Raw genomic sequence first — 16,939 nt, 5'->3', positions numbered from 1 at the left:
CCTCATTTTGTCTGTCATAGTTGACCTGTACCTGTGATGAAAATTACAGGCCTCTCTCATCATTTTAAGTGGGAGAACTTGCACAATTGGTGGCTGACTAAATACTTTCTTTCCCCACTGTATAATTAAAAACAGTGCATGTCGATGTCATGTATGTGTGTCCAAACTTTTGACTGGTAGTGTATTTTGATTTGCTTAACACTTTTTTGGTTACTACATGATTCCATATGTGTTATTTCATAGTTTTGATATCTTCTCTATTATTCTACAATGAGTAGGTGTGTCCAAACTTTTCACTGGTACTGTATGTCGCTCAATCTGGAGACGTCATTTTCCAACCCAACCATCAATCCCAAAAATGATGACATAGAATGTGCCCGCAGCACACATATTACTAAATATCACAACCATACACCATTTGCAGAGTCCTCAGGGACTGCACTAACAACAACCTGCATGGAAGTACGAGCATCCGGAATGTGGCTTTATTGAATGCTGCTGTGTGTAACGAGACGTTGCTTGTGCATCAAGCGCTGGAGTGACAGTGAGAGCCGCCGTGTCTCTTTGGTCACAGACGTGTCCCTGCCTTGCAGTCACAACCCTGGATGTGATGCATTTCACACCTGTGTCCACTCTGTGGCGTGTGACATCAGGCCGCAGCCGGCCGGCGTGTCCTCCCTGTCAACCGCCTTGTTGACTGCTAATTAAAGCAGAAGTGTGAGTAAGTGAACAATGTTTTGAAGGGAACAAGATTTGAACCCTGTTTTCTAAGATCACCCGCTCATTGACAAGCCTGTTGGAGGAAGGGAGGAATCTAGCACCGTAGGTGTGTGAGAAATTAGGTGTGTGAGTTAAGAGAATGCAAGAGGGGAGGTAGAGAGAGAGAGAGAGAGAGAGAGAGAGAGAGAGAGAGAGAGAGAGAGAGAGAGAGAGAGAGAGAGAGAGAGAGAGAGAGAGAGAGAGAGAGAGAGAGAGAGAGAGAGAGAGAGATTAAAAGGAAGGACTAATGAGGTGGTAGAAGGTGGTAGACAAAAACAAACTAATTGAATTTCTAACACATCTGCTCTGTTAGTACATCCTCCTCTCTTTCTCTCACAACACCCTGGACATAAACATTTCACCAAAAAAAAAAAAAAAAACATGTCTCTGTCCTTGGCAACTGAGGTTCCCAGCAATGCTCATACACGCCAGGTAAGGAAAGGAGAGGGAAGCAGAAAGCCAGGGGATCAATTCTCCATCACCAGAAAGTCAATTCAAGGTCAGTGCCGGCCAAGGCAGCCACACCGTCTCACACATTCCCTGTTCCTGTCAAATGACAGTGCTTAGGCAGGCTGTGTCTGTCTATGTGTTGGCTAAGGACAGCCCACTGTGCAGTTGCTGCGAGCTGCAGCCGCCACACCTGGAGCCCGCGGCCATCTCAAGACAGGGCCGGCGTTATGGACAGGCCTCAGGGGGCCAGGCCTGCTCTACCGTACCTCCTTGCCCGTCCAAATAAAATATTGAAATATTGATCATTTATTTGACATAGACACGCACCGACAGAAAGACAAATCAATCTCAAATAAAGCATCCGAGTGATCGAAACAGCACACCTCTTATGTGTAGACCATGTATCTGATGCTGTCTGGACAAAAATAGTATGGCATGTCATACTATTTCTGTCCAGACAGCATCAGATACACTATATATACAAAAGTATGTGGACACCCCTTCAAATTAGTGGATTCATCTATTTCAGCCACACCTATTGCTGACAGGTGTATAAAATCTGAAGAGCTCAATGACTTTCAACGTGGCACCGTCATAGAATGCCACCTTTCCAACAAGTCAGTTTGTCAAATTTCTGCCCTGCTAGAGCTTCCCCGGTCAACTGTAAGTGCTGTTATTGTGAAGTGGAAACGTCTAGGAGCAACAACAGCTCAGCTGCAAAGTGGTAGGCCACACAAGCTCACAAAACGGGCCCGCCGAGTGTTGAAGCATGTAACGCGTAAAAATTGTCTGTCCTCGGTTGCAACACTCACTACCGAGTTCCAAACTGCCTCGGAAAGCAACGTCAGCACAAGAACTGTTCATCGGGAGCTTCATTGGCTGAGCAGCCGCACACAATTCTTAGATCACCGCGCTCAATGCCAAGTGTCGGGTGGAGTGGTGTGAAGCTCACTGCAATTGGACTCCAGAGCAGTGAAAACGCGTTCTTTGGAGTTATGAGTCACGCTTCACCATCCGATGGACAAATCTGGGTTTGACGGATGCCAGGAGAATGCTGCCTGCCCGAATGCATAGTGCCAAGTGTAAAATTTGGTGGATGAGGAGTAATGGTCTGGGCTGTTTTTCATGGTTCGGGCTAGGCCCCTTAGTTCCAGTGAAGGGAAATTTTAACGCTACAGCATACAATGACATTCTAGATGATTATGTGGCAACAGTTTGGGGAAGGTCCTTTCCTGTTTCAGCATGTTAATGCCCCCATGCACAAAGCGAGGTCCATACAGAAATTGTTTGTCGAGATCGGTGTGGAAGAACTTGACTGGCCTGCACAGAGCCCTGACCTCAACCCCATCGAACACCTTTGGGATTAATTGGAACGCCGACTGCAAACCAGGCCTAATCGCCCAACATCAGTGCACGACCTCACTAATGCTATTGTGGCTGAATGGAAGCAATTCCCCGCAGCAATGTTCCAACATCTAGTGGAAAGCCTTCCCAGAAGAGTGGAGGCTGTTACAACAGTAAATGGGGGACAAACTCTATATTAATGCCCATGATTTTGGAATGAGATATTCGACGAGCAGGTGTCCACATACTAGTGTACATGGGCTACATATAGTAAGACAGAGGGGCGCTGTTTAGTTTGCTTGGATTCTTTCTCCTGTGAGATAGTTTCAGCAGAGAGGAAGAGAAAGGAGAGGGCTCACACTCGCTGTCCAGAATAAGCCCAATGAGTTTCTATGGGTTTAATATGCAGACCTAAGCTTGTCGTCTGCCTTCCTGCCTTTGGGACAACAACTCCCATTGTTAGGGCGGAGACATGAGCATGTCAATGAAAAGCATCTGTCAGTGAAAAACATCTAAAATATGTGTGAAGATAATGTGTCTTTAGTATAATTTTAGAAGATGAGACTAGATGAAGAGGGGTGTGAGGCAAAGATATGTCACGTCTCTCTCCAGAATGCATGAAATCAGCTCTCCAGAATGCGCTCTGCTGACTCCCGCCTATTCTTGCGCAATCATTGTTTCATTGTGTGAATTGTTTGCTCTTTGATTGTTTATTTTGATCAATTCTCCATTACACCAGTAGGCCTAGTAAACCATTAATCCCATGAATCATTTGGTTACATTCATTTCTGTTAATGCATGTATTAATTACAGTCATTTACTGTTCTCATTGTCTTTGCAGTGTTCACAACCTGCTTCAATTGCGAGAACCAGGTTTTGGTTGATTTCATAACCATAATTTACGAGTTTTGTCAATTTCTTCATTGTCTTTCATTTGGAGTGCTCTATGTGAGCAATGAACATGTGTCTGGTTTCTCTGCCCTGATAATGTTGAGGGAGCGTGCGCACCTGAGAACACATAGAAGTACCTAGCCTGCTGCGCGCAAATGTAGGAAAGTGCCCATTTGGGGATGTTATGAGAGCATCAGCAGTTTCGGATGACTATGTGATCACGCTCTCCGTAGCTGATGTGAGTAAGACTTTTAAGCAGGTCAACGTTCACAAGGCAGCAGGGCCAGACGGATTACCAGGACGTGTACTCCGAGCATGCGCTGACCAACTGGCAAGTGTCTTCACTGACATTTTCAACCTGTCCCTGACTGAGTCTGTAATGCCAACATGTTTCAAGCAGACCACCATAGTCCCTGTGCCCAAGAACACTAAGGTAACCTGCCTAAATGACTACCGACCCGTAGCATTCACATCTGTAGCCATGAAGTGCTTTGAAAGGCTGGTCATGGCTAACATCAACACCATTATCCCAGAAACCCTAGACCCACTCCAATTTGCATACCGACCCAACAGATTCACAGAAGATGCAATCTCTATTGCACTCTACACTGCCCTTTCCCACCTGGACAAGAGGAACACCTAAGTGAGAATGCTGTTCATTGACTACAGCTCAGCGTTCAACACCATAGTGCCCTTAAAGCTCATCACTAAGCTAAGGACCCTGGGACTAAACACCTCCCTCTGCAACTGGATCCTGGACTTCCTGACGGGCCGCCCCCAGGTGGAAAGGGTAGGTAACAACACATCTGCCACACTGATCCTCAACATGGGGGCCCCTCAGGGGTGCGTGCTCAGTCCCCTCCTGTACTCCCTGTTCACCCATGACTGCATGGCCAGGCACGACTCCAACATCATCATTAAGTTTGCCGACGACACAACAGTGGTAGGCCTGATCACCGACGATGAGACAGCCTATAGGGAGGAGGTCATAGACCTGGTCATGTGATGCCAGGGTAACAACCTCTCCCTCAACGTGATCAAGACAAAGGAGATGATTGTGGACTACAGGAAAAAAAAGAGGACTGAGCACGCCCCAATGCTCATCGACGGGGCTCTAGTGGAACAGGTTGAGAGCTTCAAGTTCCTTGGGGTCCACATCACCAACAAACTATCATGGTCCAAACACAACAAGACAGTCGTGAAGATGGCACAACAAAGCCTATCCCCCCTCAGGAGACTGAAAAGATTTTGCATGGGTCCTCAGATCCTCAAAAAGTTATACAGCTGCACCATCGAAAGAATCCTGACTGGTTGCATCACCGCCTGGTATGGCAACTGCTCGGCCTCCGACCGCAAGGCACTACAGAGGGTAGTGCGTACGGCCCAGTATATCACTGGGGCCAAACTTCCTGCCATCCAGGACCTCTATACCAGGCGGTGTCAGAGGAAGGCCCTACAAATGGTCAAAGACTCCAGCCACCCTAGTCATAGACTGTTCTCTCTGCTACCTCACGGCAAGCGGTACCGGAGCACAAGTCTAGGTCCAAAAGGCTTCTTAACAGCATTTACCCCCAAGCTAATGGAAATGAAATGCACATCCAACTGATTCATTCTGGCGCCAGCTCCGTCTCCACAGCCGAGGCCAAACCCTGCTCATTTCTTATAATCATGTTTATGGAAGAGCCTGCGTTAACACAGCACCACGAGCCCATCTGGAGGTCACAATGCTTCACCACTGCCTTTAATTGAGGGCTAATTGTCAATTAAATTCAGCCCGGAAGACAATAGCTTTGACTTGTATATCACTATTATACTGTATGTCAATGCTGTGCATCTGTAACCAGGTTTCTATTATAACAGATGTTTCATTCTCAATGCTGAATAAAGGCTAGCTAAAACAACACCAGATGAGAATACAACCACTATTACAGTCAATGTTGATCTGATTGTAGCTTTGAAGGAGATAATGACCACCATCCATGCAAGTCAGTCTTGCCCGTTCGGGAGTGATACAGTATATTGTGCTTGGCACTGTGCACTAAGTAACTACAAGACCAGCCACATTGTTGCCTGTGTAGAATGCAATATAAAGCAATAACTAATTTGAGGCGAGCAGTTACTGTGATTGAACTAAACCAATCGAGCGGCATGGGGGAACAGGAGCAGTTGCAATGATTGCAGACTATTGATGAAGCAGTCAATTATTGCCCCAGCTTATTTATATACCCGGGGAGCGGTTCAGAGCGACACACCACAATGTGTCCTCCTCCTCCTGTTTGTTTGGCCAGTTCAGTTCAATCACCGTACTTAAAGTCAAAGTGTTCACAAGATAAAAGCCTCCGAACCAAAGGGGTAGGGAAATGTCACAATGCAGGGTCAATGAGTCAGCTAGCTAACCTTCCTAAATTTTCTAAATTAACTTTGTATTACACAGTTCATGATGAAAGATAGGCTTGAAATGTGTTTGGTGCAACTGACTCGATACTCCTAATAATTCATATTAAAGTTTCACTTTCGTAATCAATCAGACAATCAAGAGCAAGACGTATTAGCTATTTGTTAAAGTTATCTTGCTAACTTATTGATTCCGGTTTGTGATAAATCCCTCTGGAACGGTGAGCTGAATGTTAAGACGTGTCTCTCAACTCTGGGGTGATCATCTACAATACTGTGGTTTGTGACAAGACAACACATAAGACAACAGACCTTAATGAGATTTAAATGATGTTGTGATGTTATAAGCACTTCCTACCATAATTTATGTCATCCAATCAACACTGTCTAGACATCACAAATGAGGCCAAGGGTACCTTTGCACAACATGTGTCACCGGGTAAAATAGTTATACTTTTCCATCACATGATATACTGCGTCGGTACTGACAACTCTGTCTCGAGAGTTGACTGACAGTGGAAAAACAACCATTTCAAATGAGCAGGCAAGAAAACAAAGGCTTTCAGAGTGAGTCAGAGAGAGCACTATTGAGAGCTGGAGGAGAGGGGGAGGGAAAAGTTTTCCCTAACTCCATGTCTCTGTCCTCGAGACACACCATCACGCTGCCTCCCCCAGCGGCGGCCCACACTGACAGGATTTGGCGGCGGGGACTGTCTCCTGCTGCCACCTTCCCCCCTCTGCGTGATTGATGAGCCTCATTTTGCCAATTAATGGAAGAAACCCCTGTTGATTACCATCAGATTGCCATTTGTAACTGTTAGTGTTCCTGGCTGTCACGGATTCATTTGAATTAGAAGCTCAATTTTGATCCGACTTCTTTTTTTTTTGGTCGTCTTGCATCCAATTTGATAAGCCGGAGCTCTGAACGTACTGTAACCTGGGAGGCGTTCAGCATTGTTCAACATTCTGAACAATGCAGTTAGAAAATTCATGTAGAGAGCTCTTGTGATTCCTTGACTCTAAATGTCAGCGAGTGCTGTCTGTTGTAGCTACATAATATATTTATATCTGATAGTTCCACAAAATGCGCTACTGAACGCCAGGAGAACCATACCTGCCCCATGGTGCCAACTGTAAAGTTTGGTGGAGGACGAATAATAGTCTGGGGCTGTTTTCATGGTCCGGGCTAGGCCAGTGAAGGGAAATCTTAACGCTACAGCATACAATTACATTCTAGTTGGGGAAGGCCCTTTCCTGTTTCAGCATGACAATGCCCCCCCCCCCGTGCACAAAGCAAGGTCCATACAGAAATGGTTTGTCAAGATCGGTGTGGAAGAACTTGACTGGCCTGCACAGAGCCCTGACCTCAACCACATCGAACACCTTTGGGATGAATTGGAACGCTGACTGCGAGCCAGGCCTAATCGCACAACATCAATGCCCTCACCTCACTAATGCTCTTGTGGCTGAATGGAAGCAAGTCCGCACAGCAATGTTCCAACAGCTAGTGGAAAGCCTTCCCTGAAGAGTGGGCTGTTATAACAGCAAATGGGGGAACAACTCCATATTAATGCCCATGATTTTGGAATGAGATGTTCGATGTGCAAGTGTCCACATACTTTTGGTCATGTAGTGTATGTGAGGAAATGTTTGGGCATTAATTTGCTTTACATTTTACATCAGGCTTTCATCTGGGCAGCTACGGCTAATGATACACAGGGCTTTTTCATCAAGGAGCCCATCCCAGTGGTTTAGGGCCTGCCCAGTGGTACTTATTTGCAATAAAGCACAATAAATGGTGAATATATCGCTATCTGCAGTGGAATAAATGTTCAGCCATTTCCTCGGTATATCAGCCACCGGCATTAAGTACACTTCCACTTCTCATTTTACAAATAACCAGTGCATCAGAGGTATTAGCTTATCGTCATTTCCGGGAGTGAGTTGTAACAATTCATAATGACATGTTAAAGTTACACCGCAATTCAACGTCCCATTTGTTTCTCGTCGGTTTCCTGAGACGCAATCCCAACTGTTAAACCAAACATATGTCTCCAATTCTCAACTGATGAGGTGTCGTGCTGAAACAAACAGTAAACCACAACGTCTCACTTCAAGAAGACAAACCCGCCAATCGCGGTTTTCCCTCACCATTTGCATTTGATAGAATAAATTGCAGACAATGGTGCCAATTCAACAGAGAGGGGGTACGGGATTTCATTAAAACATCAAATGAAAGTAAAATCATACGGCACGACGGTGGGAGAGGGGGAAGGCTGAGAGAGAAAGAGAGAGTTAGAGAGAGAGAGTTAGAGAGAGAGTGAGTGAGCGAGACAAGTCTGTGTCTCTACAGCAGGATTAGCGCTGCAGCAACAAGTGCTGAGGGGCTTTGCATCAAACCCAGGAGCCCATGACAAATGAGTCTGACTGTGCTCTGTCTATTACCCAGCACTAAACCCAGGCCTTTGGGGGGGGTCACATGTTACTGCAGCAGTAGGGAGTAGGAGGAGGAATCGTCTGTGTGGACGCAGGCCCAACTCTATTCATGGGTTGCATGTTACGCACAATATTGTTTTGAACGTTCGTTTGGACTGATGCCCAATGAGCATTCTACTCAATACATCCTCATTGGGCGCTGATGAAGATTTGTTCTAAATTGCATTACAGTGGCTTGGAAATACAATGACATTCAAAAGGAGGCAAATAATTAGTAGGAAAACCTTTTGTCACCAGATTGACTTTAGATGCAGTATAAAGTTAGCTAGCTACCGAAGATTGAGGGGAGGCCACCATATTTTACCTAGTTAACATTAGCATTGCCAGCTATTTTTGACAAACTTTGCTAGCTAATGAAAACATTGCCATCTGTCTAAAGTAAATTTGACGACATGATAATGCTAGAAAGGTTGTTTCCTACTAAATATTTGACTACTTTAGCAATGTCATTGTATTTACAGGCAGTATAGTCTAATTTAGACTAAACAGTTGTTAGCCTTAGTCCAGAATGACTTGGCTTATCACCCCTTTAGGGCACCACTATGGCGCCGCCGATAGAGAGCTGCTTGAGAACGTGACAGATTTGCAACCTATGAATAGGCCTTATATAGAGTAGCCAATCTCACTGAGAGAACTTCGTATATCCATGCAGTCCATCACCAAAAGCCACCTGTGTTGTGTACTTGGCATCAGGTAATGTGCAAATACAAAATATAGTCAGGTACTAAAATATAACTTATTTTGTTCAACTCTCAACCCTGTAGGCCAGCCATGCATTTCCAATCACTCTCTCCAGAGAGGTGCAAGGGCATCCAATTGTTCGTGCAAGGGCATCCTAAGACACGGTAGGGCCATTGGGGACGGTATCCCTCTGGAGAAGCGCCATGCTTGGAGGTCTATCCCTCCGAGGCCCCCGACTGGCAGGCAAGGCACTGAGGCTTGATCAATGGGAACATGACAGGGGAGTCACCCAGGATGAAGTAGAGGTTAGGCCTGGGCCAGTCTACTGGAGCCTTACACCCCCTCTCCCGCCCCTTTCCCTGGCTCTCCATCCACCCCATGGGAGCCAGAAGGCCAGGCAGCCTGTCAGCTAACTCTACTGGCTAATGGACCTGCCACATCAGCCCTGGTGTCGCAGCCTAACAAGAGACTGATTGGAGAATTTCTGGGGAATTCATTCGCATAATGACACGGCACATTGAGACATTGATATGTCCTCACATCTGCGTCCATATAGGTAGGCAGCAGCACTAACATGGAGACTCAACTACGGAGTGACAAAATAGGGTTGGCTGTTGATAATAAGCGAAACGTGTCCTCTCAGTGAGTCAGTTCGGCTGGAGTGGAACACACTGTGGAAGTGTGTGTCTTAGCTTGCGGGGGTTCAAAACTTTATACAGTTCTGACAAAAATGACTGGCTAGTTGACAACTTCACCCATCTACCTATGGAAACTAAGAAAATAACTTTTTAGAAAAACAGTTCTTTGAAAAGCGTAAGAAGTATCAGTTTGATATCTTGCTCTGACATATATCTGAGTTGAACTTTCTGTAACGCTGAGATTAACTGCATTGATCCTGAAAATGAACCAGTGACATTGTTTTAGGGGTCTTGGCAGTATGATAGCTACAAGTGCATTTGTGATTCGTGTAGAATGAATGTCCAGATGTCAATTAAACCAACTCAATGTGTGCCTGAGTTCAGCTCCCACTAAACCACTCCCACCACTTAAACAATCAAGACACTGTTACCTTCATCATTAATGGGTATTGATGTTGTGTTAAATACCATTCTAATCACTACAATACAAATACAGCCGTCGTCTCACCAAAGCATGGGCGTTTGTTGTTGGGTGGCATTGTCAGTCAAATTGAGATTTGAAGAGGCAGTCATCGAGCTTCCCTCCCCTCATTCAGCCACACATCCTCCATCAAGCCACATATCAAGGCAATCAAAGATAATTAGAATATTAGCATTATGCAAAATGCTATCACACAAAACACATGGCTTTGAATGCCATTTCCCATTAAACACGGATCTGGTGGAAGACAGCAACATAATTACATGAGCAAGCTTTTCCCTTTTGTGTTTTCCTGCCCCCACCCTCTTTATGACTATCATCATTAGAATGGCAATTATTATTGTCATTTTTGGCAGATGTTGTTAATTCCGATCAACACCTATTAAAGTTGGTTAATTAAAATTGTATTGTCTCCTGTGAAACACACGCTGAATGAAATGTGTCTATTGTTTTTGCAAGCTGGCTGTCTCTATAGTGTCTATTTTCTATAGATATCCATGTTGAGACAATACTAAGTTAGGACAGTGCCAGAAACTGGGATAGCCACCGAGGGGTAGCGAGATACGGTCACAAACGCACCACATAAACAGTTATTTTTTTTCCTGTCTCCTATTTATTTACTTTGGTTTAAGTTTGTGAATGTCTGCTTAATTAAAAAGCTCCAGGGTTTATCTGTGCTGCCAATATGAATTAATTAGCCACAAAATGTACAATGAATTTCATTAAAAAAGGAGGGCACTTACAAAAAGAGCGCATTGGCGAGGTAAACATTGTACTGTTGACCTGGTTTACTACTATGAGGAAGTACAAACATAAACAAATTAGACGGATTATAACGGCGTATACATTTGAAGTAATGATACATATCAGATCTACAGTAACTTTCATTCATAATGGCGAAGGTATATTTGTCGAGTTTCCATCTTGACAGCGTAGCTAAATCTTTACAGGTGGTTTACCTATGATTGTGCTAATTCAACACCAGTCATTCTTTGTTTAGGAATTAGTACGAATCCAAATTTCAAGTTCCAGTTCTCCGTTAAGCAATACCACCTTTAGTTATAAAAGGGAATGTCGCTAGCAGGGGTATATTAATTAAACTCTAAGTGTCAAATGTCAACACAGGAAATACAGAATGAGCGCTCATATTGGCTACTCTGAAACACCCAAAGACCAGTCATTTGGCATGACCTCCGAAATACAAACACATAACTTCCTTTGAAGTATCCTTTGCGTGTGTGGGCTGAGTCTGTCTGTTGTACAGTCACACAGTGAGGTGTGTGTTGGCGCCTTGCAGTAGTGCAGGCCTGGAAGCTACAGTATACCACACTGAAGTAGGAATGTTTTATTCACTACATGCAATGGGGTCCCGTAATAATTGACACCCTGATAAAGATGAGCAAAAATGACTGTATAAAATCACTAATTAAAATACTGAGCTTTATTATATTCTTCAAGCTCTGTCAAATTGGTTGTTGATCATTGCTAGACAACCATTTTTAGGTCTTGCCATATATTTTTTCAAGTAAATTTAAGTAAAAACTGTAACTAGGCTACTCAAAAACATTCACTCACTTCTTGGTAAGCAACTCCAGTGTAGATTTGGCCTTGTGTTTTAGGTTATTGTCCTGCTGAAAGGTGAATTAATCTCCCAGTGTCTGGTTGAAGGCAGACTGAACCAGATTTTGCTCTAGGATTTTGCCTGTGCTTAGCTCCATTACATTTCTTTTTTATCCTGAAAAACTCCCCAGTCCTTAATGATTACAAGCATACCCATAACATGCTTGAAAATATGGAGAGTTGTACTCAGTAAAGTGTTGTATCGTATATGCCCCAAACATAACACTTTGTATTCAGGACAAAAAGTGAATTGCTTTGCCACATGTTTTGGAATGTATTACTTTAGCAGTGGCGGTTAGTGCCTTTTTTTTTTTAAATTAACATGGCCTTATTTCTATTACAGCATATTGGATGACAGTCATTCATATTCCATTCACCCAGCTCAATGTAACATCGATAGGTTTAGGCTACTACATGATACTTTACTTTTCCCTGTACCCATCATAAGGTTGCTACAACCTAGCCTATGAATGACACTTTACAACGTAGGTGCACAGGTCGAGATAATTTTGAGTAAACAAGGTGACAGACAGTGACACATTCAATACCACATTGCACACTCTTGCCTGCATCTAGCTGATCTAGGGCGTAATCATTCGTCCAACAGTTGCAAACGAGAGTTTCTATTGGACAAATTCAGGTATGTTTATCCCCGTTTCGTTCCGTTTGCTTCCGTTTAAGAAACATTTGAACAGAATCGGCAAAATGAATACACCCCTGATCACATGCAAACACAGTTCACTTTCATAGCAGCCACATAAAAACAGCTTGTTGTATATTCATTCCTTCTTGCATCTGTCTACGCGCTGTCCTCCTCTCACCTTTTCCCTTAGCTTGTGGACTTCAGTGCACAACACATCCACTGTCTGCGACCAGGCGAAAAAAACATTTCCATGCCAAACCTTCATATCATGACCGCTAACCGCTACACACAGCCTACATCGTTGTCACGTCATAGTCAACATAGCTACTAGAACTAATGCGTTAGTAAACCCGCTACAATCATGCAGTACAGTGTACAGTCAGCAGCAGGCAGTCTAGCAGTTACACCGGTGACCACGGTTGCAATAAATTCATAAAACCAAAAGCTTACCTTGACAGTTACCTGTATATGGCTGTTGGTACAATAAGGGGGAACATTGGGTGAGTGGCAATCCATTAACTAATTTCCTGTCTTTATACTGTTCCATGACAACAAGTATGTATGGGAAGACAATGCAATTAATCTGTTTGTATGTTCTGCTATTTTAATGAATTTAATTAAATACATGAGACAATGTATTGTACTTGGGAGGAGTTACTATAGCTATGAAGTTATACTTTTAGCTGTAGACTTACTTCTATACGCCACATAGCGAATGTAGTGAGCTATAGCCCCATGTGACCAAAGCACAGTTACAGGTCTTAATGTGTCAGGAGGGGTTAAAAATGACACAAGCTGAATTCGACTTCTCAGGTCCCTCGGGAGCTGAAAGGTTAAGCTAAATATCAGCGGGCTGAATTATGGCATCGAGTACCACAGGGGCCACCCATCCATCAATGCTCAGTCCTGCCTCTCATTGCCACGGCGACCCACCTCACTCCCATTACCCATTAGCAGCCCAGCACGGTATCCGCAGTGCCTATAGGCTGTCCCTCCCCCAGAGTCCTACTCCTTCATATCCACCAGTCATATATCTGTAAAGGGGGGGGGGGTTGCTGGGATCAACCAAGCCACTCAAGCCTCTCCAGTGAATTAGGAACCCCAGGGGCCAATGCCTCAATTCCCAGCCTTTGTGGGCTACCATTACTATCTGATAGATAGATATAACTAAACTGCTGAACAAACACCCCATTCAGTATTTTGCATACATTATGGTAATGGAGGGAGAAAAATGAATCAATAAAGCTAAATGAAATTTAGTTTGTGAGGCCAGCAAGTACTAGGAATGGGTACAGGCTATCTTCTTCAGTAGATAGCGACTGTAGATATGAACTGGTAAATGCAGCCGTTTGAAAACTGACTCCTGGCAAGTGAATTAATGTATATGAGGTATTCACCATTTGCTGGTGTGGATATTCTAATTGAACTCAAGATGAGTTTTAACTCATAATCTAAAAGCCAGTTCAATTAATTAGAAACATTTAACAGAATCATATTCATTCTAAAAACAATAATAACCTGAAGAAGTTAATTAAAGTTGTGCTGTTTTGATACATGTATTGTTACCTTTTAAAACCTCAATAGGCAACAGCTGTTGCCTTAGAAGTCTTTGAAAAAAGGCCAAAGGGACTCTGTCAAACACAAGCACACACACACAAATGCATGCACACACACACACACACACACACACACACACACACACACACACACACACACACACACACACACACACACACACACACACACACACACACACACACAAACCCTACCACACACACTTCCTCATTTATCACTGTGCTCTACAGTTAAGATAATATAAGCAACTTTTTCAGGGTTGCTCAACCATGAAATCCATGACTTTTTCTGCTTTTGTTATTGTTGTTTCTACTGTCATGTTTCAACGCATCAGCAGCCTTCTTTAATCCCAGTAAGACGTTTAAAAAAGGTATGTTGGCGTCTGACTTGGCTGGCTTATCTTTACGAAAACCACAAACATGTGGCAGGGAATATTTCAAACTGTCAATTTCACACACCCTAAAATGTGTTAAATGGATTATGGTTATCTAAGCCAAAGGAAAAATAAAATATATCACTTAAAATCAGGGAAAATCAAGCATTGTCTTTTCAATCTCTTTATCTCACGTATGCTTTCACTTCTCTCTTTTAACTATGGGCACAACTGTAGATCTGATGTCTTAGCAACCGTAAAAAAAAAAAAAGCACACACATAATGTTCTGCATGTGAAAGCCTTTCGCAACACTATTGTTTATCTTCACGTCAAGGTTCAGGGAGTAAAGAAGAAGAGAGTAGGATGATTCAAAGCCAATTTTCATCCTTTTTGACAGTTCAACAACATAAATGGTAAGGAAAAAACTGAAGGTGTGAAACATTCAACACACCTGGAGAAGTGTGTTCAGGATCCTACAGTACAAAGAAAGCACCTCCGTACACAAATCTATTATTTAGAAACCTTGCAAATTACCCTTGGTGCCTAATCATGTGAATTGATTTGAGTGAGGTTGAGGAAGAGCCATGCTATTTTGACTAGCGGATGAACTTCATCACTTCACTACCCGAATAAAAGGTCACACACAGGTCCAACTCACTCTAGGGGGTGAAAGAGAGAGGTGTTTGCTAACAGGGAGAGACAGAGAGCAGGAGGGAGGACTGATATAGACTGATACGCTCTCCTCCTTGCCATTTGAGTCACCTCGACTCCCCACATCGATCGTGGGTGCCACAAAGGAAAAAGCAAAACAGCTTTCTGGTTTTCTTTGTAAAGTATAACAATGCCTACTCTGTCATGCGCAAAGGCGTGAGCGTAGCTTGGATACAATCCCCTGTCATTCACCCTCAATCTCGCTGAACACAGAGAAAGAGGGTAGGTGGGAACGCTACAAAATGGAGCTAAGAAAACAACCCATTTTCAATATTTCCTCTATAGCTATTTTCACAATGAGGCAGTCACTAAAATGTGTTTGGCAAATGCAACTGAGGCTCCATTTTGGCTCTGATGCCAGATCAGGTGAGGAAGGAGGTGGGAGAAAGTGGGGTGTTTCCAGGCAGCTTCTCTCCCTCTCTCTCTCTCTCTGGGGACACGATCCAGACAGTGAGGGAGAGCACTGCTGCAGTATATCTGCAGTTCTCCATTTCCTCTCACTCATGCTCACATTCTCCAAGGAGCCCCGGAATCGATACTGACATCAGGGGCCCTGAGCTGCCTTTCCTGCCTGTTTTTTTTTTTCAGAGCTGCAAGGGAGGTCTTTGCCGGAGCCTCTGTTTTTTAATTACACAGATTATTTGACTGGGAGCAGATTGCTAATGCATGAGTTGGCTATTACTTTTATGCTAGCCAAAGTGCAACACAAGCTTGAATAAATCTCCACTTTGGCTGCGCTAAGAAAGAGCTCAAATTAAGTTTAAACACCGTCTTAAGTGTGAGCATTGAACATATGGAATGCCTCCTGAATTGATGAATTACCCTTGAATGATTATTGCGTTCCCTTAATAAATGTGGTAACTCACACCGAGAGACAGAGGACGCAGGAATTCCGTCTCTTTTACTGCACAGATATCGATAGGAGGTATCATAGACCCAATGAGACCCTATAAGGTGTGTGTAAGTGCCAGATATCTAGACAAACCTATTCTGCCGAGGCGCCTTCCTCCTTAAAATGGACACTGAGAAGTGCTCAGGCATCACTAATTTGATTTGAGAGCCGAACCGCTTGAGTTTAAGTGAAAGCAATCTGTTATCGAAAATAGAGAAGAGCCATGAGAGGTGATAGCCCACAGAAGGTCTATGTGGAGAGGCCTGTGGCCGGTCGGGAGATGAAATCATGAGGTGGGCGATAAGTCCGCGTGGGGGAACGAGCCCCCATTAGAGTCCCGGAGGGTAGGCAGTGTTGGAGCGGTGGTAAAAATAGCTCCAGGCCTGAACTCTATCTGGGGAGTGTTGGGGAGAGGAGGAGGAGATCTGACAAACATCTCACTAGCGGCAAGGCAGCCATTCCATTCCTGTAAGCCCCTGGGTGCCACTAGTCACACTTATGGCCCTTAACTACTCTTTCCTGCCAGGGAGAACACAAGCACAGCACAGTCTCTCTGGTGGCCAATCCACAGGCGCCCAATGGCCAAAACATGTCTAGCATGGCTTTCTACTTCAGCGACAGTTGCAGATAAGACAAGAGGAGGAATCAATGAAAAGCATGAAAAGGATATGGACAATTTTTCCACAAACATATCTTTTTTGTCGTCTGTCTTGGGGAAATTCTCAATGTCATTTTCTAGCCTCTGGATGTGTCGCTCCATGGTGCTCAGACTGCTTTTCAGGATCTCGGCAGAAACTGGAGAAAGATGGAGAAAATACATATATCATTAATATTCTGTAATATATGAGCAACATAAATGAAAATAATGTTAAATACACGGCATATGAACTGAATATCTCTAAATATGAATATGTCTTTGATGTAAATTGTTCCAATCAGCGTTGTTTGCTGTTCACTCCAGAATCTGTCTCAGTACTACATTCTGTGTGG

General features: G+C 43.9%; 1 protein-coding gene across 1 annotated transcript in view; it reads right to left on the bottom strand.

Annotated features, from left to right (window-relative positions):
* Window positions 1-16,939, bottom strand: part of LOC121535952 (protein diaphanous homolog 2-like) — a 726,045-nt gene that overhangs the window by 163,327 nt on the left and 545,779 nt on the right. The window contains exon 24 of the mRNA XM_041843185.2: window positions 16,620-16,744. Within this exon, the coding sequence (XP_041699119.1) occupies window positions 16,620-16,744 (125 nt within the window). The remainder of the gene's footprint in view (window positions 1-16,619; window positions 16,745-16,939) is intronic.

Source organism: Coregonus clupeaformis, chromosome 2, assembly GCF_020615455.1.
Source record: "Coregonus clupeaformis isolate EN_2021a chromosome 2, ASM2061545v1, whole genome shotgun sequence".
NCBI classification, from domain to species: domain Eukaryota; kingdom Metazoa; phylum Chordata; class Actinopteri; order Salmoniformes; family Salmonidae; genus Coregonus; species Coregonus clupeaformis.
This window is presented reverse-complemented; position numbering and strand designations above follow the sequence as displayed.